Source organism: Perca flavescens, chromosome 10 (assembly GCF_004354835.1).
Source record: "Perca flavescens isolate YP-PL-M2 chromosome 10, PFLA_1.0, whole genome shotgun sequence".
Classification (NCBI taxonomy): Eukaryota; Metazoa; Chordata; class Actinopteri; order Perciformes; family Percidae; genus Perca; species Perca flavescens.
Genome location: NC_041340.1, coordinates 18,154,836 through 18,181,289, shown reverse-complemented (window position 1 = coordinate 18,181,289; position 26,454 = coordinate 18,154,836). Strand labels below are relative to the sequence as shown.

Here is a 26,454-nt window from a genome sequence, read left to right as displayed (position 1 = left end):
TGATGTCAGTCTTGTTGTAATAATTACAATTTCAATCAATTCAGTTTTGAAATGATCTTGTTTTTGGCATTAACATAATTGTATTCTTTCTTCTTTGCAGCCTCGTTCAGCTGTAATGACACAGAGGCCCTAAACAAGGACAGATGAGAAAAACATTAAAGCTGTATTCGTGTCGGATATAAATGATCATATTTTGATGCAGATTGACCTATAAGATCTGGATTATGATTAGCTGGCAGGCTCGGGTAAAAGGTCAGGCTGGAGATAGAGTTCAGGCAGGGGTCGGACAATCCCCAGGCGTCGTTACAGGAACATGGCTGCTCGTGGTAGACGACCCCACCTGGAAAACAAAACAGCTTCTGTCCAGGTTCACTTTTATTTCTCTTCCTACCTTCATCCTGCTACTGCAATAGTCACTTGTTCTAATTAGTAGAATGACAAAATTCATGCATGTGTGTGTTCCCAGCTGTAAGTATGCACATTTATCTATACAATCTCCTAGTGGTTGCAGTGATGGAGGAGTGGAGGTGTAAGCGGGCCTGTAATGAGAAGCTGAGGTGAGAGGGAGGAAGGGAGAAGCAGAGAGCCTGCTGGCTGAGAGGACCGAAGCCTGGGGCGGTGAGGTGGATCTCCTGCTGCGGAGGTTGTTTCAGCTAGAGTGATATTAACACAGGACCATCGGCTTTACTCATCAGTCTGCTGTGTGGTCTGGTACCACGGTAATCAATGTGTCTGTTCTGCAGATACATTCATCTAACATGTTTAATCTAGTGTCTAGAGTCTTGCTTTTTGCTTTTAAAACACAGGAATATAAGTAGCCAGGGGAGAATAGTAATTTCTTGCAATTTGAAACAACTTGTTTCAGAGATGCTCTTGCATCAATATAATTTTCTTGATATGAGTCGGGTGATTTTCTTCTGCTTTAGAAAATTCCTGAAAACAATGAAACAGAAAAACATGGATGTAGAATCCATGACTTCACCAAAAGGTTTTCTGAAATATAGAAAATCAAATAAGATTAAATCATTTACTTAACCAGCTAACCTGTGAAGTCACTGTGAAGTGTCTTAAAGTCAACGCCAGGCTGCTTTAAGTACATTTCCATTGGCCTCGAGATGCCAGCTTCAAGAAAACCGTAGAGCAGTAATGTCCCACTTCCATACATACTAAGAACATACTATTTTAAATCAGAAATGCGCTGATACAAGAAAAGTGAAAAAATAAATATATACTCAAATATGTCAGTATGTATAAGACATTTGATTGATTTTTGGAGTGTGATGTTGGAGGATCTTCATCTATCTTTCGAAAAACGAAAGAGCTACTAACGGCAGGAAAAATGTAACGAAATTGTGGACGATGTAAAGACAGCTTGGAAAATAGAATTAAAGAGTGTTAAATCTCACAGTTAGAATAGTCCATTATTCATCTTGAATCATTCCAACTGCCAAAACGATAGAAACAAATGTACTCATATACACACAAATACACTCACTATTTTACCTTCCATATGTTTGCTGCTGCATTTCCTGATTCCCAGAATTCCACTGATGGAATAGGTGGACTCAGAGGAATATGCTGTTCCCATGGCAACAGATGATGCTGATGACACTGCAGGGTCAGAGGTCAACATCAGGAAACATTAGAGACACAGATAGGCCAAGAGAGAGTAAAAGGAACAGATCAACTTACCAACTTCACAAGACTCGGGCTGGACTTTGGTTCTGATGATCCTGTAAAGACAGAAGGAACTTACTTAAGACTTATTTTAACAATCTGTGTTGTCAAACACACAAACACAAACACAAACACACAGACACACAGTCATCTACACCTGTTGATGGAGCTGATGCTGGGCACGCTGTCGTGGTCGCACACTCGCTCCAGCAGCAGCCTGTCTCGGATCTCCCAGGCAAACATGGTGGGGTTGGAGTGTTTCAGATGCAGGATCATTTGCACAACTCTGGGAGTGGCCACTTTGGGCTTTGAGCCTCCAATCATTCCTGGTATGATGCTTCCTGTCTCATTGTACCTGAATTCACAATATTGATATCTTTCAGCTGGGTTAACATTTTACTTGAGGAGAAAGTTTAATAAATATAGATGCTGATGTGAGTCATGCATCTATACAATTTGGAGAGAAAAAATGTAACAAAACCACATGATTTTAAGATTAAATTATATAAAAAAGAAATACATTTCTGAATAATGCATGCATCGTGGGATAACCACATAGGCTATATTAAATACAATTGTAGTAGGCTACATTTACACATGGATAGTAAAATATAAGGCTAAATAGATTTATGCATTTAAGCACAATTTATGAACATTTCCAAATGACTTATAAACATTTTAACTTTGTTTGAAAAGTGTTACACAAATAAAGGTTATTATTATTATTATTATTACTACAGGTAACACTAATGTTAAAATATGTAGCGTATAAATCTACTTCATTAGCCTAAAGATAATAATGTAAATTAATAAATAGGCTATATAAATAACCAAGCAGAGTGCCTTTACCTGACTAGTATTTTGCTGACACAGCCGTGGCTGACGCGCAGGCGGCGGGAGATCTCACAGGGACGCACACCCCGTTGGGCGAGCTCCACGATGCGCTGTCTCACCACGTGCGGTAACGGGCGCCCGTTAATGAAGACCCCGCCTAGTTGGTTCACCCCGCCGTGTCCTGAGCACCGGAGCGGATTAAAGAAACACCAATCACAAGGAATGGCTGGCTACATACTGCATTAAAGCGTTATTTATTGCGCACTCAACATAATTAATAAAAGAAGCGGTAGCCTATAACTTACTCTACGTAGCCTATAATAGGCTACAGGTGGCACCTAATAACTTTAATCTAATAAGAAACATCGTTAACTTACTGTGCGTAACGGTGAGCGGCACCTGTCCAAAGCGTGCGTCCATCACAGACTAAAAAAGTATTTAGTCGTGCTTTAGATGTTGTATGGTATAAAGTGTAGTTGGTTTCGAGAACGGAACATGTCCTACTCATTCAACAGCTGGAAAAATATTTTTTCAACAGAGCATTGTTCAGATGTTGTCCTGTATATTTTTGTTTGCGGAGCGTGACAGCAGTGTGCCTTCAGCACCTGAGCGGTGGACAGCATGAGCCTTTATTGGACGCACATGCACAGGTGCACGCGCGCCATTATCTTTTTGCTTTTTGTAGTGAAGGCGATATATAATTTAAGAATATTGTCAGGTCTTTGATCAGATTGTAGCCAGGATTTTAAAAGAACATACGGACCCACAAGTCTCAAAATGTAGCCTATACATTAATTAGGCTAGATTTTTTCCTTCAGTTAACTGTTCATTTACATTTTATTTTCCAATATGATGGTCCAAACAGTTAATACACACAGTGAACTGTGCTAAATGTTGAGTGGGCATTCCTAAGCCAAGTATGAAATCATGTTTCAAAGTCTTCTCCCATTTACCAGGAATCAAATTCCGGTGAAGAATTACATATACTCAAGTATTTTAAGTATTTTTAGTCTAGAAATGTTGGAATCGGCCCATGAATCCAGCGTGCATTTGTAAGTTTGGAGAATGCAACCCTCCAAGTTCCCTGCAGAAAAATACCTAAGAAATTATCTTAATAGGCCTAAATAATTTATTCTAGGATTCAGCCTGCAAGACTGTAAAACAAGAATTGTGAAATATCATTCAACTTGTCATCATTCAGTGCAGCATATCCAATTCAAATTAATGTTAGTAGTCTATCTTGAATTAAAACAAAATAAAAAGGTAGACTGCTGCCTTAGAAAGCATTTGAAAAAAATGACATCTGTCATACTAAAACAAACAAACTAATTTCTACAGTGGGAGCACACTGAGTTCACCAAAGGAAAATAAACTAAAATTTTCCTAATTATTAACCTAGGCCCCTATGCATATATTTTGGCATTATCATGTTAGCATTTTAACTAGACTATAGGACAGTGGTGGAATGTGACAAAGTAGCCTTCACTTAAAGTATTAGTATTATATATTAGGCTGTAGCTATTCTTAGTACTATTATGTAGGTCTACAAATATCATAGTACTTTTTACACCATTACATTTGTCTGACAGCTATATACTAATTCCTCAACAGACGGATTAGAAGTCGTTTCTATGGCAACAACAAACTGCTAATAAACTTAGAGTCATTTAAAATGTTTATTTTATTAAATAATCATTTAACAATATTTATGAGTACTATATTACAAATGGTGACAAAAAAATACTCATTTCCATGGTTTCCAGGAGTGAACAGTCAACCTCCGTGTTTTCAAACGCAGGAGGCAGTTTTGGTTGTCCAATATTTTAACTCCCGGAAACGTCGCCGGTAAAATGCGTGCTTCAAACATGTAAACAAGATTGCAAGTAACAACCCATTCAGTTGTATGGAGGAAGTTATTAGTATTGTTCATTGTGTGAGGTCGCAACCGTCATATAGGAAACTACAAACGGTAAGCACCCGTTAAAGTGCCATTATAGACTTATTTCACTTGGTTGTGTTCGCTAATTAACGCTAAGGTCCTCGGCTACTACGTTAGCTAACGTTAGCCTGATGTTAACCCACGTGTTAATACATTTTCAATGTTTACATACTCGCCTTATAATTACACGTTTTAAGAAAAATAAACATAACCAGGCAATTTTACGTCTGCCTGGTGCTACCTAACGTTAGTTCTTAGGAAAAAAGTTGTACATTACTTAAATGAGCCAACACCGTTTGAAAGCAGTGCAGTGAGCCGTCTTTGGGTGAGCTGTGCGGCTGCTGTTCTTGAGGTTGTATACTATGGACTATAACAAGGAAAATAAAGGTGATAATGGTAAGGAAGGCGGAAAAGACGATCGCTTCTTTATTGAGGACTCTTATAGCTCAGAAGGAGAAGAAGAGATTAAGTTCAGTCACCAGAAACATCACAGCAGCTGTAAACAAGCTGCACGGCTCACCAGGGAAAGCTCTCCTCCGCTCCTCCTGGCGTTCAACATCACCTCTGGACGGCCACTTCAGCTCAGCAGTCCTACTTCTAGTTTGGACTTGCAGGAGGAAGAGAAGGAGGACAGTGAGCAGCCCATCGAGGAGTGGATGATCTTGGGAGGAGAGGAGCAGGTGGAAGACTCAAGCATCCAGCTCAACATGAGCTACTGGAGGAGCTCTGAAGATGACTCTGGAGATGAAGGTTAGCCTAGCTATACTTGAGCTCACTCTATCATACTTTTTTTTTTATTTTATTTTTTTATAGTAGTTGAATTTGCATTGTGGGAATCTAAAATGTTTAGGCTACCTGAAGGAAAATGTACAATTGTTATGTCCAAGAGTGTCCAGCAACATGTGTTGAATGATATGCTTTGCCATGTAATATTTAAAAAAATATCTATACAAGACTGAAACAAAAAAAATCCACAGCCTCTCTGTAAACTATGTTTAGGCTCAGGCAGTGCGTGTTGACATATGCTACACCTGTGTGGCTTAACCTCTGAAGTTGGTGGAGACAGTATGTGTGTGTAATGAGATTATCACTGTTTATCATCTCATACAGCATACAAGATAACTCCATGAGCAGTAATATGTCATAGTCAGACATATAGATAGTGCAGCAGAGTTGCCTGCTCAGACAGTTATGTGTGTCAATGTTCCAACACAGGATATTGACAAAAGAGCGAGACAAAGAGTTCAGACGGAAATACATTTCTGTAGTTACATTTCATGCACATTTTTGTAAATCTATGGGAGGGCAATTTATTTATTAATAGTATTCAGAGACAGCATGCACTGATATTTTCAGATATGCTCAACTTCACATTAGTGAAGATACTCATATTCACACCAGGGAGCTGCCCGGCCTGCACAACCACTCCATCTTGTCTTGCCAGCCAGCAGCTCCACTGGAGCAGAGAGGTTTTTCAGTTTTCCACTTACATCTCACCTCAGTGTTCGTTATTATGGGAAGCTGTTTTCTAAGTCCTGAGAGCAACAGCTTTTATAAGACCTTGGAAAGACTAAATTTACTAGGCTTTGGAAAAACTCCTGATCCATCCTTGATTTGTAAAAGTTTATTTGAAGAGGTATCCTGCCTGAGAACCACATGATTATGTCTTTAATTGTGGAGTACATTTACAAAACTTAGCCTAATGTTCTCCTTGGTCATTCTCTACATCATAGATCCGAATGTGAAATCAGTGAAGAATACCTGGGCTGTATCAGAGAAAGACAAGGTAACTTGTGATATCTATTAATTTTCAGGAATGCTACAGTAGAGATTTTGTTCATGGGAATGTGCATCTACTGTCATTATCCATGTTTCTGTTAAGGGGCGTCATAATTTAAAAGCAAATATTGTTCAAATAAATTGAAATGTATATATTTAATCCATGCCTTTTTAAAGTTTTTGTCCTCTCACATTATCCAGTGTGGTGCTTACCAGTCTCTGCCCAGCCGCTATTTTGCGACTGGTCGTTCTCTGATCTGTAACATTTGCAACAGGACGGGACACATTGCCAAAAGCTGTTACTACCACAAGGTAAGGTTTTCTTTTATATACACATAATATACTTTCACACCATCATTAAGTAGGTATAAAACAGATATCACTGTCCTGTATAGAAGAAATAGCCATTGAAGAAGTTTGATACAGTTATTGAATAATAACCCTGATTCAGGTTGAAATACCTACCCAACTGTTGAGATGTCCCATTGATCTCATGTTATAGTCCAGCTTATATCCTACTCTCCTTCTCTGTGTTTCCTGCTGCTCTATATGCTATCACAAGAAATAATGCTGTTAAGTGAAACCTTTTCTCTGTATGTTCCTGATGATTTTGTTTCTCCTCCAACTGACTAGTCATAACAGACTGCCATACATTGCACTAGAGAGATGTGTTGATGTAATTCCATGGTTACCTGTAGAGGTTGACTGAAAAGATCATAACACCCATCCTAACACCCTTGTAAAACATCTTTTTTTGTATCAGCAGAAGTGTTCCACTTGTGTCCTTTGTGGGATCCAGGGCCACATCCAAAGGGACTGTCCGGGCCGCCCCTGCCCCACCTGTGGACTGCCTTTACATGGCCTTAGGCCCTGTGAAAGGCCCCCAGTGTGGAACCAACACTGCCAGCGCTGTGGGATATCAGGGCACCTCTCTGATGTGAGTTTGTCTGTTACCGGCAATTTCCACTGGATGCGGAACGTCTCCGGAACGTCGACGGAGTCGTTAGGTTTCCATTAAAGTCAGTGTGTGTATTTCCACTGACTGCGGAACGTCTGCGTCTCTACTCCGTCCCAGTTCCGTCAGTCCGTAGCCCTCCGCAGCAGATACGCAGAGCTTCTATTTTTGATGGACGACGGAGAGCTCCGCAGCAATTCAGCACACGGCAGATAGTGCGGGACAGGAAGTCGAGCACAGAAACAAAATAAATATCCGGTTAATTTTCAAAATAAAATACACCGTGCTCACGGCGGATCATATTTCCCTTCACTACACCTTGAAAACACAGCACAGAGTCGTTTCCCCTCTACTCCTCTGGATGGAAACTGGTTGTTGGTTTTGTGGTTCTATTCTATGTGAATTCGCAAGAACTTGTGGGTCCTCGTGACTACAGCTGTCAGTCACGGCCGCAGCCGTTCCGCAACAAATCCGGACCCGGTGGGTATTGACGGACGGCGGAGCACGCAGCAGACACGCAGCGGAGCCGGTCCACAGCCGTTACGCATCCAGTGGAAATCCCCGGTTAGTCCCCAGGTCTGGCCCCTGTGACTGCTTGTGTTGGGAAGTGTGTTTCTGTGTTGAAAGAAACTTTAAAAGGATTTGTCAGTTGTGTGTTGACATATTCTGTAGCCGCAGGCATGTGTGGGCCTCTTTTATGAAGTGTTATTTGACATTGGGCGGCTGTGGCTCAGTGGTAGAGAGGTCGCCTGAATCGGAAGGTTGGTGGTTCGATCCCTGGCCCTGCAGTCCCTTGCCGAAGTGTCCTTGGGCAAGACACTGAACCCCGAGTTGCCCCCGATGCTGCGCATTGGAAAGTAAATGTGAGTGTTTATCTGATGAGTAGGTGGCACCTTATACGGCAGCCTCAGCCACAGCGTGTGAATGTGTGTGAATGGTGAATGGTTCCTGTACTATGTTAAAGTGCTTTAAGTAGTTGTTAAGACTAAAAAAGCGCTATATAAAAACAGTCCATTTACATTTACATTGGTAGTAACTCTTTTGTACAATGCTCTTTTCTGTATTCTTGCTCAAGAGTCATTTTCTCCTTTGCTTTCTGGATTTTCCTCAGGTCTGCCCTGATACATGGAGACAATATCACTTGACAGTGAGTTGACGTATTGCCCTTTTCTTATCTCATGTTCTCCACTAAGCAAGATGCATAATGCTTTTAAATAGGGCTGACAATCGATAAAAAAAAATTTAATCACGATTAATCGCATGAGTGCCCAAGTTAACTCAAGTTTTTAATCTGTTCTAAATATATTTTAAAAGGGATATTTTTTTTATGCTCATTTGGTATTTGAAACTGGACTTACTCTGGGGGCAGTTCACATCAACAGCACATGCAAATAATTTTAGTCTTATGGAGAGAACCATCTGGAAGGGCTTTGAAATTCAACTTGCCATTCAAAAGACCCTTTTTCTTTATCCATTTCTGCTCAAAGAGCTTTGTTTCTGCTTCCACTCCCGTTCATGGATGCATTATAAGACCCATTCCTGTTCTGCTGTCTCTTCTCTGAATGCATGGGTGTGTAGTGATAAAACTTTAAAATTGTTCTTTGTTTGACCTTTATTCCAGATCCGGCTAGAGCTTCCAGTCAGGCCATGGACAGTCCATACCCACAAACCTAAGAAATGCCCCGCTCATTGTTTTAACTGCTCCAAGAGGGGACATTATGGCTATGTAAGTTGCTAATGAAAGGAATCCTTCTCTCACTTTTACCATTTCTTCTTGACTTGATTCTTGCCTTCCATAATATGTTATCAGTCACGGCTGTGTCAGTTTTTTACACTGTCAGGTCTCTCTCTGCTTTCCTCTTCTTCCCTCTGTATACCTCTGTACAACATACTCTCCCTCTCGCTTTTATTTTGTATCTTCTTTTGGATTGGACTTTACTGTGCTGCTCTTTTTGCTCACTCACTTTCAATTGTATCTACTCTACTCTGTCGGTATCAGGAGTGCACCAAGAGGAGGATGATTAGTGGGATTTTTCCTTCACTGCCTTACGTTTGCCATTATGACACCATGGAGGATGTCCTTCGATGTCGTACCAGGAAGCAGAAAAAATCCAAAGGTTACAAAACGTATATTATAGTATAAACTATATAATTGTACATACAATGATTACAAACACTTTCCTAAAATAGTGTGTTTTATCTGTGAATATTTCACTTTATATAAATGGGTACCATTGATATAAATGGGGTGGATAAAAATAATAGATAACACAATACAATTCAACAGCACCACAAATTGCAGCCTCCAAAATGATCATACGATTGAATCAACACCTCTCTAAAGAAAATTACATCCATAAAGATAGAATTTATTTGCAGTACTGTTGTATTACACTACATTAGTATGAGCTACTGTAGGTGTACCTAATATACTGGAAACTAAGTGTGAATCCAATATTAGTTGCTTTTCAGCTGTGTTTTATCTGGCTGTTTAGCTACCATTATGTTCACCAGCTGGTTGCTAACTTTAGCTTTCTGCCGTTTGGTGCTGGGCAAGTAGCGTATTTTAGTTTTATCAGTTATTTAACTAGAAACATCTGCCTGCTGCAGACAATTTTTAGGTTTTAATGAGAGCAGTGAGTGTAAATCAAAACAGTAAATTTGCGGGCCGTAAAACCAACACAATAAGCTGAAAGGCGCTTTGTGATCGGAGTTGGTTGATAATTGGCTGTGGGTTTGTCTGGGTGAGCGACCCCTTTTAACATTACATTTGACCTATTGTTTAAATATTAATGAGCTCAGCTGTAAACAACATTTTCTTTTAACTTATTGTTCAACTATACAGGCATACAAATTATCAAGTTATTTTTTTTCTATCAATGCTGTGTTTTCAGAGCTATTGAGTGCTGGATCACTGCCTCTCTCAGACCAGCAGCACTTGTCTGAACTAACAGGCGAGAGTGGTGAGGAGAATCAGGGGACGAGCAGTACAAAGCAGGAGACATGTAGCCGTGCTGGCAGGAGGAAGAAGTGGCCTGAGAGGCGCAGAGAGAGACGGGAGGTGAAGAGGCTTAGGAGAGAGGCTCAAGTCAGACGAGAAGGAGGACTAATGGGGAGATCCCGGTGGAACTTTGATGATGAATTTTGCCCTGCAGACCCCTTCAGGTCTGCACTCCATGGTCATAAGCAATCCACACCCCCTTCACAGAAGAAGAGGAGGGATGAGGCAGGTGGCAGGAGCAGAAAGAGCAGAGAGACCGAGAGGTGGAAGAAGAGAGGAGGGATAAAACGTGGGGATTTATATTCCCATGGTGACACAGACATCAGTAGTGAAAGCCTTCTTTCCCCAAAACAAAGAGTACGCCACAGACGAAGATAAGGAGTAACAAATGTAACTGGCTAACAAAAAAATATTTAGTCTTTGATTGATTCATTTATTTATTGTCTATACAAAAAACTGTAGAATAGCATACACAGTTGAAGGTGCTCGTCTTCAGTGTAGCTGGTAGGAATGTACTTTTGTACTCTAGTTAGTTAGTTATGTTTTATTTCTGTGTCATGCCAAACATTTTGGCCCATCCCACATGGGATTACATGACACCACAAATTTACTTATTTAACAAACATCTTCCTGTCGCATATACAAATCATTCGAAGAAATACATGAATACAAATATATACATACACATACATATTTGTATGTACACATACACTACAACTATTACTGGCTGGGCCAAAGTACAGATTTCAACATGCAGTATTTTGGATGGATGATGTTTTTACACACTATGCCTGCTTTTTTGGCTCATGTACTGTGTTGTAGGGGGTGTTTATTATCCCCCTAAATATAATGCTAGTTTTACAGTACCATGTCATTCTCTGTCAATAAAATACTTGAGGCGCAAAACTGTGATTTGCTTCTGTAAAGTAATATTTATATTGTAAAGACAACGACAATAAACATGGATTTAGATAACCTTGTTGATCATTTGTGTTCAAGTATAGAGGATTATTGTGTGACGCCTGATGCGTGAAACATAAGAATGGGGTTTTAGGTTTACGGAGAACGCTTTAAGCAACGACATGTATAGAGCTCGTCTACCTGAAAAGCTGTATGAAGCCAGTGGCGTTCAAAGCGTTGTCCTATAGTATTTCTGGTATGAAGCTACTGAATTATTAATGAACTGAGCAGCTGCCCAGGATTTCCCAGGCTAAAGTAGTCAACTCGGATAACAAGCGGCTGCTTAAATTCGACCTTGACGGCCGCTAATTAAACAAATCTTACTTTGACAGGTGTTGCACGAATTTTAACATTTCCTTGCTTGTGGGTTTGTGTTATTTACTGACAAGCACATCGCGGGAACGGCCTGTGAAGAGCTACATGATTCTCTGTGATCGATTGGACTGACTTGGCAGAGATGTGGAACTCCCATTGATTGATCTCCACAACACTCCCCGCTGAACAGAGAAAACACTCGATAGCGAATGCAAGAGGGGATTTAAATCGGACAAATATTGTCCTCGTTACTTGACGGATAAAGTAGCTATCTGTTTTCTCATGCGGTCTGAGGTAATCCGCTATTAGCATTGTTTAACGACTAGCCTAACATCAATACAGTGCGACGTTAGCTAGCTTGTAATGTCGGCACTGTTGGACTTGTTTTCCCCTCTAGACCCCGCTTCCTGTTAGCCTTGGGCTAGCTGGAAAATCGAAAATATGCTAATGAACGAGCATGTATAGTTAGCCAACGCAAAGGGGTGTAACTTTACTACTTACAGTAGACTACCGGTTGCAATTTAGCTGGAATTGATTCACGAATATATGCTGATAACTTTTTTTTTTACAGCCAGCTATTAGAGCAGCTGGTTTCCTTTAGTTTGCTAACGCTCGACAGCTAGTTAGCCATCTTGCTTGTGTTGAGGGATTTAAGTATTTAACTTGACAAGCTTTTGGTGGCAGAGAGCGAGCGATATAACTTCAGTTGCATGTTAATATATGCCTCGGCAATGGGCTCACTCGTATAGGACCCAATTTCTTGCGACAAACGTTAATGCCTTAAAATACTTGGTTTTTACTGTGGAAAGCCTGACAGTGTTTCACTGTGAGCAGACAATAGAGAACCGGAGACTTGCTGAGCTGTTGTTCTGGTGACGACGAAAACCACAGATAAATAACGTAGGTAAAATTGTATTTTGATTACTGTTTTGTTACACCGCTGATATAAGTACAATACTTTTAAAATAACGTTAGCTACATTTGTACGTTTATAAGCGGCAAAATAAATAAGCAGTTGACCCGCACAAATAGCTTGGGGGACAGTGGATGCTTGTGCGACATATGGACTGTTTCCCTGAACCCGCTGCTTTCAGGTATCTCATCTCATTATATTAGCTTATTAAATGCCTCAGAAAACACTCGCAGTAGCCGGTAGTCATCAGAGGTAACTAGGTGGATAGAGAGACGCGTAGAAGCGGTCTGAAGAGGGAGGCTCCTGCCCGTTTCTGGACGTCCATCTCTCCAGCCTACCTTCATCACGTCCATCCACCACCGCCCTCCCCAGCCATGGACCCCCCGAGGACTCGGTCACGGTCTCGGTCTGGTTTCTATCATTTCGGCAACGTTGGGAGTAATGGCAGTGGTAACGCGGTTGGTAACGGGAGCATGATGAACGCCAGCGGAGGTGGAGTGAGCTACCCGCAGCAGAGCAACCCTGGCTGGGCACCGCACCACGGTGGCCGTAGCTACCCGGAGAGCCAGCAGCAGCACACCCAGGGGAGCTACCTGTCCGCAGGGGCGCAGCGCCATTCCTCACACGGAGCCCACAGACACCCCGGGGCCGGTAAGCTGTGTTAAGTAAACAGGGCCTACAGCCCGGCTAGATGCATCATTACATACACTCACACATGATACACCCCCTGAGGGATGCAGGCAGACCACTAGCAGCTTAACAGGCTTTAAGACATTTAACTAAAAGGCTTGGTGCTTTCACTGCCAGCTGTTGCTTGAAAGGCCAACTAATTATATGTCAGGTGGTGTAGTGGAGACTATGCTTCAGAGGTTTGAATAGCATTTATTTAGGTGAATAGGGTAAAGTCGTTCCCTAAGTAACCATATATACTCACTGTTCAGAATATTTCATGAAGTTGCTGTACTTACTATTTTTGCATTGGACCCCAGGAAGAGTAGCTGCTACGTTGTTAGCAGCTAATGGGGATCCGAAATAAAGAAAGCATCCACATGGTTGAATGCACTTATTGTAAGTTATTTTGGATAAAAGTGTCTGCTAAATAAATGTAAAGTATTTCATTGTCGGGCTCACCGTGCAAATTATACTGGCCCTAAGTAGGAATTTGGCACTGCAGAATTTCCCTTTGGATAGTCCAGGCATGGTGGTGCTGAATTCCTGCAGGTCATATTATGTTACTCCTGTTGACAAGACACAGGGAAAGAAACCCTATAGGTGTAATTAATTAATAAACTTATATTAGAACTTATATTAGAATTACAGTGATATGCTGAGATATATTCTATAAAAAGGTGGGTCAGTGGAAATCTTGTGGATTCAAACTAATATTGATGGCTAGAGAGCAGTATTCTTTTCACAGATTAGAGACATTTGGCCAGTGGTTTAGACCGCCTACATACTCTTCTATAGTCTTCACATAACCTACATTAAACAAGTCTAATTAAGGAGCAGTTTGGAGCTTTTAAGAAGCCTTGACATAGTTTCAAGTTAAAAAAGAATTGTAACAAAGAATTAGGAGTGAACAATTGAGTTGTGTTAGCTTGTTGTTGGTTTATACACTTTGTGAAGTTACATTTATTTGCATTGCCCAGTATTATACAAACTGTTATTCAATACGCTCATGCCCCCAACAGCAATGGTTACTAACCCAATCCCAAAGAAGACAATGAAAAACTTCTTAAAACCTTTAAAGGAACATGCCGACTTATTGGGAATTTAGCTTGTTCACCGTAACCCCCAGAGTTAGACAAGTCGATACATACCCTTCTCATCTCCGTGCGTGATGTAACGCTGCCTGACGGTTCCAGCATTAGCTTAGCCCAGCACAGATCCTGCAGGTAACTGGTTCCAACTAGCCTACTGCTCCAAATTGTGACAAAAGTGACAAAATAACGCCAACGTGTTCCTATTTACATGTTGTGATTTGTATAGTCACAGCGTGTACAAAAAAGCCATGTAACATGAGACACAGCCATCTTCTAACAGTAAACAAACCGGGAACTATATTCTCAGACAGGCTTGCTGCGAGCATATCACTCCGCCCAAGTACTATATTCTTCCGCCTGAGAATATAGTTTCCGGTTTGTTTACAGTTAGAAGGCGGCTGTGTCTCATGTGACGCTGTTTTTTGTACATGCTGTGACTCTATAAATCACAACATGTAAATAGGAACATGTTGGCGTTATTTTGTCACTTATTCGGAGCAGTAGGATTGCTGGATTCACCTGATGTTCTGTGCTGGCCTGATGCCGCTGGAGCCGTCAGACAGCATTACAGGATGCACAGAGATGAGAAGGGTATGTATGGACTTGTCTAACTCTGGGGGTTACGGTGAATAAGCTAAATTCCCAATAAGTCGGCGTGTTCCTTTAAGAAGAAAGAGGAAGAAACAAATGAAACTGCCAGAGAGAAAATCCCAAGTAGACTGCACCCCAGTCTCCTTTTTTAATTGTATTCAACATGGACACCAGTCTGTTTAGTGTTGGTTTCCATTGCTGACCATTGAAAAAATGTGACTGGAGGTAGGGCTGAGCAATATATCGATATTATATCAATATCGTGATATGAGATTAGATATCGTCTTAGATTTTGGATATCTTAATATCGTGATATGACATAAGTGTTGTCTTTTCCTGGTTTTAAAGGCTGCATTACTGTAAAGTGATACTTTTCTGAACTTACCAGACTATTCTAGCTGTTCTATTATTTGCCTTTTTCCCACTTAGACATTATGTCCACATTATTGATGATTATTTAAAATCTGTGTGAAAGTATAAAGATATTTTGTTAAAGCCCCAATTGTCAACCCTAGAATATCGCCGCAATATTGATATCGAGGTATTTGGTCAAGAATATCGTGATATCTGATTTTCTCCATATCACCCAGCCCTAACTGGAGGAACCTTCTGTAATACCAGATTGGATTCCCTCAAAGGCAAAAAAAGTGCTGTGAATGAATGAAAGCAGGCTTTTAATGGGTCTTTGTCGTAATAGCAGCACTGTTGCCAAACACCCAAAATAACCCACACAGAGGGGACATGCACAAAACGCCAAATTAAGAGACTACAGAGAGGTTTGTGTAAATGACTTAAACAGTATATCTCTCCCAGCTGTTTGATCTTCCTTGATCTTCTTAACAGCTGCACTGCTCTTCTTAGATGGCCTGTGTGTGTTCTGTGTGTAAGCAAAAATAAGAGTGAGTATGTTTAATTGCATAATACAGCTTTCTTGTTTGTCTGTGCTTGCTTGTTTTTGTACATACGTATGTCACAGTATTACGCCTCTTGGCATCACTATACTAGAATGTGTCAGGGTTGGATTTGGGGGTGTTAAAAATGTGTCCCTCTGTCTAGCCTGTTTTTTCTCCTCTTCCTCTCCCCCATTATCAACTTGAATTTTTACCCAGAGTAGCTTTAATAGTAAGTGTTGCATCCCACAACCTGTCCCTTTTTTAATAGGAACCAGTTTTTACAGATCTTCATTAATACTGTTATCACCTGAGATCTCTGCCGATTTTGTGGGTGAAATAGAAATAGTTTCTCTATTTTTGGCTGGTCTCTTCTAAATAATTGGTTCAAGTCTTTGAAGAACAGGAGCAAATTGCAACTTGTTGACAGCTCATACTCTTAAGTTCACTATCCTGCTTGCCTGACTGGATTGTCTGTCGTAAAATAAATGGTGTCAGTCTTCCCCAGCAGTCATGCTAGGAGGAAAACAAAGTTGTGTCTGCTTGCCAACAGAACCCGTACAGTCTGGCTCACCATCCCCTCTCACATGGCCCCTGGGTTGAATTAGCATTAACAGACCTAGTTCTCCTCAAAACACATGGGGGGCTGAGGCCCAGGACCCTATGAGGTCTGAAGAAAAGGCATGGTAGATAAAATAAAGAGATAAGCCAGTGTGTTGGCCCTACTGTCATCTAGTCAGTCAACTGACTGTCCCTCTGTTCTCCGCAGCTGCTAGCAGGGCGTCTTTGAGCTGTCACTATCAGCAGACTTCACATGGCTCTGGAGTGGCGTTGCAAAGACAAGAAAGGGGTGAAGGGTTGCTTTAAGATCTGTTGTTTCTGGGGCGACAGAAGGGGGTGTTTTGAGGGATGCATAGAGGGAGAAATAGAAAGATGTTTTCCCCCTCCTCTTTTTGATGATTAAAGGTTTTTGAGGGACTGCTTAGAGGAAACTCTTGTCAGCTGATTTCAAGGACATCCTTCTTAAGCTGCTGAAATGTCTGTATGCGCATGCTGTGTCCAGATTGCACATGTGGTCTGCCAGATAAACAGCTGGGAGAGCATTGTGTTTTTCAGAGATTATGTTATGGTATTACTGCTTTATTCAGTTATGTGATTTTTCTTTTTTTAGTATTTCATTTTTTTGGTGCTAATCTCATATCATTAGGGAGTCTTTTTTTGTGATGGCCTGTTGATCTTTGGAGAGAGATTTTTATCTCATGTTCACCACAAGGAGATAAAACTAAAATGGGGAAGAAACACCGTACTGAGCTTTTGCAGAGCTAATAATGGATCACTGCCTTGTTCAGGGACACACAGACTGCATGCCAACACACAACCATAATGGTTAGTTAGTTTTCTCCAGTTGGCTTAGGGCTGTAACTAACGATTTGCATTGACTAATCTGTCGTTAATTTCTTTTTTATTAATAAAATGTCCGAGAACTGTGAAAATGTCTTTCACAATTCCCAAAACCCAAGGTGATGTCTTTAAATAGCTTCTTTTGTCCAATCAAAACCAAAAGATATTGAAGTTACAAAGATATAAAACAAAGAAAAACCGCAAATCTTCACATTTGAGAAGCTGAAACCAGGTAATGGGTGATTAATGACATAAACGATTACAGATTCATTTTCAATAGATTCATTATTTCAAAAGTCATTCTCTGCATTCAAACAATGTGTCCTATGCAAAGCCCAAAAGATGCTCTGGAGTGTTGTACACGTTTTGAGAAGTGGATGTGTGTGGATGATGTGGATGTTTCTGTGACTCTGCACTGACTTTTCATGGTAGATCAAAGGGAATGATTTGTTTGTGAGAACCAGAGGATTAGTCCAGTGTTGACATCTTCCAGGGATGGCTCCCTCCTTTGTCTGCTTGTTAACCGCAGGACATTCAAAAGCCTGTTCGAAAGACAGACCCTTGCTAAAGACAGAGGACTGTTAACTCTGTGAAGCAAGATGTATGATGCACTTTTTTGTTGCCACTGTTGGATTTTGTAGTGTTAAGACTGTGGAACTGTTTAAGCAAACCAGCCAGGCTTCATGATGATCCAGTGGACTCTTAGAATGGAAAATCAAATCAAAGACAACCAGCTGCCTGTGTGTTGGTGGTGTTGTTGTACTTCTGTTGGCTTAGCAAGCATATGCCCATGTGTCTTGTGATGTTGATGTTTTTTTTCCCTCAACCCTATCTTATCTGATTCTGTTTTTGTTTTTTTCCTCTGTGGCCTGCAGGAGGAGTGCTACATTTTCATCCAGATAATGTGTGCAACGACGATCGAGACAAAGTAAGTATGAAACATGAGCACTGCCTGTTGCCTCTGCTTTGCTCCTGGTTTGAATAGGATTTGTAGGTCATTGTTTTCTTTTCTTATTAATTCTCCCCTTTTTATATATCCTCCTTTTTGTTTTTTCCTGACCAACCATCCCCCTGGTCCCTCTCCTACCCCCCACCTCCACCCCTCCTTATCCTCTGTGTGCAGATGGAAGACAGCCCAAGCCCGAAAAGGCAGCGTCTTTCCCAGCAGACCATGTTGGATCTAAACTCCGCCCCTCCCTCTACTCCTTCCTCTCCCATTCGTCCCTGGGAGCTGCCTCCCAGTCGCAGACCACACCCCCACTACATGCCAGAGAGATGCCACACGCCTGTTCGAAACAGACGCAGGTAAGTATACAAGTATAACAAATACATTTAATTGTGTGTGTGTGTGTGTGACACAAATACACATTACCATTATCTTATTGATCTGGTAATTGCCTATAAGATGTAAAAAAAAAAAAAAGAAAAAGAATGATCTTTTAACCTTTTCTGATTGATTACTATAAGAATGAATCAGATCTGTCAGAATGTTATCACACTTCTTTGTTGACGGACACTGCTAATAAAGCATTCATGAAAAATTAAAAATAGACATGAAAGGATTAGTCGTAGACTATTTGTCGTTAACACAATTAGTCTGCTGTTTTTGATTATTGCTTTATTAAGTCATTTTCTCTCTTATTTTTTTTTTTATTTGTTTATTTAACAGGGACCATACAAGAAAACATAGTTACAATAAAAAGCCCGTAACTGATGCGCAGCATATAGAGTTTATAGCTAGTGCTAATTCTCAACTCTTGTCCCTGGTTGGGCATTTCTAAGAACATTATAAAACCGATACATACATAAGAAATAAGAAGAAGAAAAAAAAGAAATAAAAAAGAAAAATCATTGGCATTTCTTCATACACACACACCTTCACTCACTACACAACTAAACAAAATAATACTAATAACAATAGTTAAAAATGGTTACAGTTTTGATTTGCCTTTAACTACAACTTAATGCTGGAAGTAAATTTTTTGAAGTCCGATATGACGTTAATGTCAGCTGGTAATGAATTCTCTGCTTCCAGACTCTCAAATGTGAAAAATTTGCTGCTTTTCTATTATTGTGAATTGATTATCTTTTGATTTTTGGCCATTGATTGAGCAAAACAAGACATTTGAAGATGTCACTTTGGGCTTTAGAAAATTTTGATAGGCATTCTTTCACTGTTTTTTTTTGCCTTTTTTTTTTTTTTTTTTATAGTACACATGTTTAACTGATTTAATCAAGAATGAATCATCAGATTGAGTGCCTGAAATACATTTTTCAAAATTGGAGAGCATTTCCTCTTTTTTTTTTTTTTTTTTTTTTTTTAAATGTTTCACATAGTGGGGATTTATACACAGATACTACTTGTGGGCTTAACTATAGGTCTTACTTGTCCTATTCTTACCTCAGATTTCATTTTGTCACTCTCTTCCAAGTTTTGCATTTTATAAACCATATACAGTACATTTCTGTAATGGACTCTTTTTCCTTCTCTTCTCTTAGTGATCATCTATTAGAGCTGCATCAGTGTCCTTAGTCTTTCTTTTAATGGCTCCCGCTGCTCGCTTGTATCCATGCTCTATTATTTCCCTGTCCTCTCTGTCCCCTGTGCTTCATCTCTTTTCACTTAATGACAACTTTGATAAAAATGAATAGATAAAAACTTCTCTTGGGGAGGGCAAGCTCTGAAATAAGCATCAGATTGGTGAAGTTTGCATTACTGGTAAAAGGCGCAGTGCTGTACATTTTACCAATTGAGCAGCTCATTCATTTCAATATGCGCAATACCCGCAATCCCACACTGAAATTCAGGCCCTGAGATGAATTGATAAAGAAAATAATCATTAGTCCATCTGCCCTAGTACTGTATTTATAATAATGCAAATGACAAAAGCTCCTTTTATTTTATTTATTGTTTATTTATTAGGGACATTACCTATGACATTATTGCAACCACTTAAGTTCTTAAGTTTTCCCCTCTTTCTTTCACCCCAGCCCTCCAATGAGACGCCAGCGTGGCCGGAGAGACCGTCTGACCCGCCACCACAACCATCACGCCCACAACAACCACCACTACAACAGCAACAACAACAACAACCACCATCACCACCATCACCACCCCAACGCCCACCACCATCACCACCACCACCTGCACTCTCACCACGGCCTGTCGCCAGGCCACCAGGATGAGAACTACCGTCACCCGGCTCCCCCTCAGGGCTACCCACCCTATAACCAGCAACCGTCCCGAGGGCTGGGGCCCGGGCTTGAAGAGCGCCCAGGTCACCATCCCCCAAATCCCTCCCCCAGGCCCCTCCACCAGTCACCGAACCTGTCTCCCAGGCTGCTGCACCCTGCAGCCCATCCACAGCACCCACACCCTCACCCCCACCCACACCCTCACCCCCACCCCCACCCATCCCAGCAGAGCAGTATGGTGCTGGACCTCCATGAGCAGGTGACTTCATGAGATGATGTGGCCTTGTTGGTGGGGTTAATAAGGGGAACAAAATGTACAGACAACTGATGATAAAGAACTGAAATTATTCCAGTGGACCTCTGAAATGAGAAAACACGACTTACTGTTAATGAGTGACAGAGATTCTCTAAGATAGTTTTGTTCTTGTTGCAGGTGAATTAGTTGAGGTGTTTAACTTCAGTCCATTGAATCTCATTTAAATAATAATTCAACCTAGTTCACATCAGGATTCACATCCACAAATTAGTGCTAGTTACAACATGGAAAGGCATTGTACTAGGTTTGGTTTATTTACTACCTAGATAATGTGGATTTAGTCTTGTAACTCCAGCTGCTCAGCTTTGGATCAGTCTGTGTTTGAAGAGTTAACTTTTGCCCTTTGATCTCCATATTTAGGGTTCAGCTCCAGTATCGTATGCTGTGTCTCCTCCGGGAGTGCCACCAGGCCTGCCACCGCGCTCTGCCCCTCAGCAGATCCCGGCATGCTCAGTAGTCTTTAGTGGACAGCACTATCCCGTCTGCAGTGTCCCTCCTCCTGTGAGTGTGTTTGTTTCCACATAGTACAGTAGCACATTCTCTATTACTGTTGTTTTCATTATTTGATGTTATGACTAAATGAAATATTGCTGTTTTCTGTTTCTCTCTCTGCCAGGTCCTTCAGACTTGTTCTGTGCAACACTTACCCATGCCCTACCCATTCCCATCACTGCTGTCCAGTGACCAGGCCTTCCTGCTTCCCCCTCCTCACCTCCCCCATCCCCCAGCACACCTTTCCCACCACCCACCTCACCTGCCCCAGCCTGGACAGTTTGCACCCTATCCGACACAGCAGGCCCGATCGGTGAGTAGGAATTTTTACGTCAGGCTCGTTTCAACCTTTGACTTGGTATCACGTTCAGCTTTTGTAAAATATGGCATTTAATTTGAAACCTGAATTGAAAAGATTGCTCCTCTGTTTATTTGTGGATTTCTCACTTTTTGTGCATCTCTAAAAAACATTTCCCCCTTTTTGATATTTACAAAGACAAGTTTCCACTTGAGCAACAAGTGAGACTGTCAGCATCTTTGAGGGAAGCTTTATGAAATGTTTTACCTGCCATATAAAAAATTCAGCAGCAAAGGTCTTTTACATTGTTAAAGCAAGATGGAGAATGCATATTTTATACATTTGAGTTGAAGCAATTTGTGCTGTTCTCCTTTAGTGTTTGCAAGCACTTGTAAACTGTGCAGTGTTAGTAATAAATAAGGACATGTACTCAAATAGGGTGTTTTTTCAAATGTATGCCTGCACAGCAAGCATCAAAATTTAGCAAAGCTAAATGAAAACTAGGTAAATGGTGGTATTGCAGTTAAAGAAGAAATATCAGTGTTGTTCTTGGCTAAAATTACAATGGTGTTCAAATAATCAGTGTGTGCCAAAGTTTACAAAGCCTAAAGAAGATCTGATTAAATAGTTAGATGCTCTCTGAGATTCAGTATTGCTGATGTAGAACCGTAATACGACAGCTCTTTGCCAAAGGCTTAAGGCCAAAGTACGTGTGGCTGTTATGACCCCTAGAAAGGCACTTACAAGAGAAGTCCAACATAACCAAAATATTCGAGGAGTAGCAGAGTTTTTTTTCTTCTAAACAATATGTTACAATTGATGGGCCAGCCACAATTAACAAAAAGAAGGGAAGACACTCCGATCAACAAATAATGGGTAGTAGGATCTGGGCTCTCCTCTCTACCCTAATCTTTTATATTAATATTGACTGCTAATTAAAGCATCTACCTAAGAATTGAATACAAAGCAATGCCTATTTAATTAAATTTTAGTAGAAAAAAATAATTAAGTACAAAAGTTTGATTGATCTATTCAAATTTCTGTTAAATATATTTATGTACAGTATAATACGATTTTTCTATAATTCGTCCAAAGCTAATTTCTTATTTTCTCCTCCCCCTTATCGTTGTGTTCTTTGTCAAGTTTCTTTGTCTGTGTTTGAATAGTTTTTAATTGCTCCTGTTTCTGCGATCACATGAAATAATCTAATCGTCCACATATTTCTTCTCCACCCACCCAGCCGTTACAGAGGATAGAGAATGACGTGGAGCTGCTTGGAGAACACCTGTCTTTGGGTGCTGGGCTTCACTATCCCCCCGCCACCCACCCTGCCCTCACACCACACTCCACACAGCTTCACTTCCTCTCCCATGACCCCCTGCCACAGGAGTTCTTCGGAGTGGTGAGCAATAAGAATTATTCCATACAAGTTTTATTTCTTTGAAGAAGTGTTTTTTTTTTTTTTTTTTTTTCACAGGGGAAAATAAAAAATCATGTGAATGATAAGCTCATGTATTTGTTGTCAACTGCCCAATAGTCCTATCCAAACTTTATTCCGCGGCGTCTCCCTGGGCGACGGTACCGCTCGCAACAGCCACTGCCACCTTCGCCTTACCACCCCAGCCTCTTGCCTTACTTCCTGTAAGTAGATCAGTACATGAACATACAAAGATAAGACAGAAAAGTTTATTCTTTTATTTTGTATTGGCCAAATATACACTAGATGACCTGATATTTATTTTATGAAATATAAATAGGGATTTTTTTTATGTGCCATTAACTATTCAGTGTAATCTTTTCCTCTGTAGTTCAATGCTGCCAGTCCAGCCCACAGGTCCTGCAATCAGTCTAGAGCTGGATGTAGACGATGGAGAAGTGGAAAATTATGAGGTTAGTCTTTATCTGCTTTCTTTTATTCTTATGTCAGTATGTTTGCTGGATACAGACTCTGATTCTTTTGTTGTTGCTGATGTTTTCTACCCCACAGGCCCTCCTGAACCTCGCTGAGCGTCTGGGGGAGGCCAAACTCCGTGGACTGACGAAGGGAGACATCGAACAGCTTCCTTCCTATCGGTTCAATCCAAATAACCACCAGTCTGAACAAACACTGTGAGTGCTGCCCCTTTTTGCAAATACCAGGTCATCACTTGTTGATGGGGTGAATTATTCATTATATTCAATTTATTTTAACATTAACGTTATAAAGTTTGGGATGTTATGTGGCATACAGTATTTGTGTTTTTTTAAAGCTACAGAAAGCAGAAAACCACTTCAAAGCATATTGGAAAAAAAATTAAATGTCATCTCTGTCTGTTGGGGTTGGACATTGTGAGAATTTATTTTCGAATAGTTGGTACACATATTCAGAAAAGTATACATTCAAAAGCAACTATAGGTTTTCCTACAGTTGGTGCATGACTAGTAGTAAGAGGAGATGAGACAAGAAGACGATATCAGTAATTTTTAAGTTAAGGGTATTGTAGTCTAACCTGATGACCAGTTAACCTAAATCTGCCTTGAGGCCCAGTGTGTCATGTAAAAAGTGTGTTAAACAACAGCTTTCTTGTGTTGACGTTCATTACATGCTAAATAATACCATTGTGTTGCAGGTGTGTGGTGTGTATGAGTGATTTTGAGTCCCGCCAACTGCTGCGAGTCCTGCCCTGCAGCCATGAGTTCCACGGGAAGTGTGTCGACAAGTGGCTGAGGGTAAGTACTTCGCCCGTGGAACCTGCTCACTCACAATGTCCATGTAACACATACACAGCCTCTGAGTTTATCTCAGGCTAATCATACATTGTTTGGCAATGCTGTAAGTGCCCCGGCAATGCTGTGTTTAGAGACTTGATCAGTAACTTACTGAGAGAAAACCTTATTTTTTCTTTAAAGACACAACTACACTTGCAGTCAAAGTACACATTAATTGACACAGGCACCTCTTAATTATAGGAGTGTAGTGAGAATCTCACTCTTCAAGAGATGTGTTACATAACAGAAACAAACATCAGGCTTGTTCCTACTGTAAATTCAGTACAGAGGAGTCAGTAAAGTCTGTAAACCACATAAAAGCCCAGGACAGAAAAGCTGTAAACTTCAACACTTGATTTCCCACTGAAAATGCTAAAGAAAGAAAAGACTCTTGAACGCCAAGTTCCTGTGTTAATCATAACAGTCTTGTGATTTAGAGGCATGGCGGCATTGCCTAAAGCATCAGTATGAATTGGGTTATAGGGATTACAAATCGATACAAAACTTCTTCCTCGCTGCTTTCCACTCCTTCTGCCCACCTGTCCACAATGGGTTCTAGAGCCTTCATCCATTCTGCCCCTCGCCTTCGGAGCTCCCTCCCTCTATCCATCCGTATCATAGTCTCTCCCCGCCTTTAAAAACCTCCCTCAAAACTCACCTATTCCCAAAGGCCTACCCCACATAACTCCACTCTCCATTGAATTCATGGATATACTGCTTTCTTTTAATTTTCTATTCTATTCTAAAAGTAATTTTTAATTATATTTGCCTTTTTAACTGCTTTATTTTTTTTATTTATTTTTTTTACTGTAAGGTGTCCTTGAGTGCTATGAAACACGCCCATAAATAAAAATTTCTTAAAAAAAATCGGAAAATGGGTCTCGCGGTGAGTTTAGTTACAGTCCAAATGCACAGTTTTAGGAATGGGCATTTTGTGTGATCAATAACCGAAGTAAAGATGATATGTACCACCTTTTTAAAAATAAATAAATAAATAATAATAAAAAAAAAAAAATCATAATTTCTGTTTCCTCTCTCTGTCCTCAGGCCAACAGGACATGTCCCATTTGTCGGGCCGACGCCTCAGAGGTCCAGAGAGACTCCGAGTGACCACATGGGGGAGCCAGATGCTCCTAATTGTCTTTGAAACACGTTCAGCATTACCTGCTCCTGATATATTGATACACATGTATGTGCTTACACACACACACACACACCACTTTCTAGGGTTTTTGTGCAGCACTTTCTGCTCGTTTATTATCCTTTAAATCTTTGATCTGATTTTCATCACAGTTATTTTACTGTTCACATGAATGCAAGCCCTCACATCTTTTAGTGAATTACACCCTGCCTGACCACTGTTCTGCTGTGGTGTGCGTGTGTGTACACGTGCATGCACCACATCTGTGCAAGTGGTGTTTGGTCAGCCCTGCAATGCTGAGCGGTGGTACGTGACTGTGTGTGTTTTCAGTGTATGTGGGTGTGTAAGAGATTTTAGAGGTCCTGGCGCATGCCTGAGTTTCTGTTGTGTAGCAGACACGAGTAACGACATGGGAGAATTTTTGCTCTCGTAAGTGACTGACTTTACTTCCTGTTTGTACGTTTATGCACTGTCTGTCTGTATGCATACTCCGTGTGTATGTATGTTATAGACTTAAATCCTTTTCTCTAGTTTGACACTAAGGGTCCATGCTGCCACTATATTTCTTGGTTGCCTATTTGATCCATTTGTTTCTGTAGATTATTATTATTATTATTATTATTATTATTAATTATTATTATTATTGTTGTTACTCAACCATTATAAGTGATTGTTTTCCTGCCTGGCAGTTACCTCATCATTCCGGCTTTGATCATCTTTCATTACAAGCGCTTCACAGCATTACTTTGAAATTAAGCACATTTATATATTTTTCTTTTCCTTAGTAAAAATAAGTTTGTCTGTGACTTTGCAGTGGCACATGTTACATATATACATATATCTATATATACTGTATAAATCTATGAATATCTGTATACCAAATAAAAGGCTTGATATGAACTTTTTACAATCAGTATTTTTTGTGTATATATATTTTAAATGGCCAATTAAGAGCTAGTGACATAAGTCAGGTTTGGTTGTGCTATAGTTCACTGTGTTAGATTTGAAGTGGTGGTATTATTAAAAATGACACTGACTGCAGACTGCTGCTTTGGGTGGCTCCATCTTTTCAGATTTTGGCATGGAGGTGCAATTACTTCAATCTGCCACTAGGCAGCGTTACTGTTCTTCTAGACTACCATCACTCCACATCTGCCCAGGTTGTTGTCCTTGTGTTATGTTTTCTTTCTCCTGACACATACTCTTTTACAGGTTGACAGTATGTTTTTATTGCAGATTATGTTTG

The 26,454-nt window shown here is 40.5% G+C and overlaps 3 protein-coding genes across 6 annotated transcripts; 2 read left to right on the top strand and 1 right to left on the bottom strand.

The window, feature by feature from the left end:
• Window positions 1-3,117, bottom strand: LOC114562376 (paired box protein Pax-5-like). 2 transcript variants are annotated; one of them, XM_028588757.1, is made up of 7 exons: window positions 2,889-3,117; window positions 2,527-2,692; window positions 1,835-2,032; window positions 1,693-1,733; window positions 1,504-1,611; window positions 209-340; window positions 1-129 (listed from the first exon to the last, which is right to left on the bottom strand). In XM_028588757.1, the coding sequence occupies exons 1-7, from the start codon at window positions 2,929-2,931 to the stop codon at window positions 107-109; spliced, it is 711 nt and encodes a 236-aa protein (XP_028444558.1). In that variant the 5' UTR covers window positions 2,932-3,117; the 3' UTR covers window positions 1-106. The 2 variants fall into 2 exon arrangements, with proteins under 2 accessions (XP_028444558.1, XP_028444556.1); XM_028588755.1 differs by having other exon boundaries at window positions 1-340.
• A 1,209-nt stretch (window positions 3,118-4,326) lies between these two features.
• On the top strand, window positions 4,327-10,769 carry LOC114562375 (zinc finger CCHC domain-containing protein 7). Of its 3 annotated transcripts, XM_028588753.1 has the most exons (9): window positions 4,327-4,480; window positions 5,065-5,200; window positions 6,184-6,236; window positions 6,431-6,541; window positions 6,996-7,166; window positions 8,296-8,331; window positions 8,806-8,910; window positions 9,184-9,301; window positions 10,079-10,769. In XM_028588753.1, the coding sequence occupies exons 1-9, from the start codon at window positions 4,415-4,417 to the stop codon at window positions 10,561-10,563; spliced, it is 1,281 nt and encodes a 426-aa protein (XP_028444554.1). In that variant the 5' UTR covers window positions 4,327-4,414; the 3' UTR covers window positions 10,564-10,769. The 3 variants fall into 3 exon arrangements, with proteins under 3 accessions (XP_028444554.1, XP_028444555.1, XP_028444553.1); XM_028588752.1 differs by having other exon boundaries at window positions 4,364-5,200; XM_028588754.1 differs by lacking the exon at window positions 9,184-9,301 and having other exon boundaries at window positions 4,363-5,200; window positions 10,079-10,171.
• Window positions 10,770-11,416: 647 nt separating this feature from the next.
• On the top strand, window positions 11,417-26,118 carry LOC114562373 (E3 ubiquitin-protein ligase RNF38). The gene is made up of 12 exons (XM_028588751.1): window positions 11,417-13,024; window positions 17,894-17,946; window positions 18,142-18,323; window positions 20,010-20,472; window positions 20,890-21,030; window positions 21,146-21,334; window positions 22,560-22,721; window positions 22,857-22,960; window positions 23,128-23,209; window positions 23,307-23,428; window positions 23,929-24,028; window positions 25,115-26,118. The coding sequence occupies exons 1-12, from the start codon at window positions 12,748-12,750 to the stop codon at window positions 25,175-25,177; spliced, it is 1,938 nt and encodes a 645-aa protein (XP_028444552.1). The 5' UTR covers window positions 11,417-12,747; the 3' UTR covers window positions 25,178-26,118.
• The last annotated feature ends 336 nt before the right edge of the window (window positions 26,119-26,454 follow it).

Coding starts and splice junctions, on each gene's coding strand:
- LOC114562376 (XM_028588755.1), bottom strand. CDS start 2,931: ATGGACGCACGCTTTGGACAGGTGCCGCTCACCGTTACGCACA. Junction 1,612..1,692: donor GCCCGAGTCTTGTGAAGTTG/GTAAGTTGATCT, acceptor CTGACCCTGCAG/TGTCATCAGCATCATCTGTT. Junction 341..1,503: donor CAGCAGCAAACATATGGAAG/GTAAAATAGTGA, acceptor TTTGTTTTCCAG/GTGGGGTCGTCTACCACGAG.
- LOC114562375 (XM_028588752.1), top strand. CDS start 4,813: ATGGACTATAACAAGGAAAATAAAGGTGATAATGGTAAGGAAGGCGGA. Junction 6,237..6,430: donor CTGTATCAGAGAAAGACAAG/GTAACTTGTGAT, acceptor CACATTATCCAG/TGTGGTGCTTACCAGTCTCT. Junction 8,911..9,183: donor AGAGGGGACATTATGGCTAT/GTAAGTTGCTAA, acceptor TGTCGGTATCAG/GAGTGCACCAAGAGGAGGAT.
- LOC114562373 (XM_028588751.1), top strand. CDS start 12,748: ATGGACCCCCCGAGGACTCGGTCACGGTCTCGGTCTGGTTTCTATCAT. Junction 17,947..18,141: donor GCAACGACGATCGAGACAAA/GTAAGTATGAAA, acceptor CTCTGTGTGCAG/ATGGAAGACAGCCCAAGCCC. Junction 24,029..25,114: donor GTGTCGACAAGTGGCTGAGG/GTAAGTACTTCG, acceptor CTCTGTCCTCAG/GCCAACAGGACATGTCCCAT.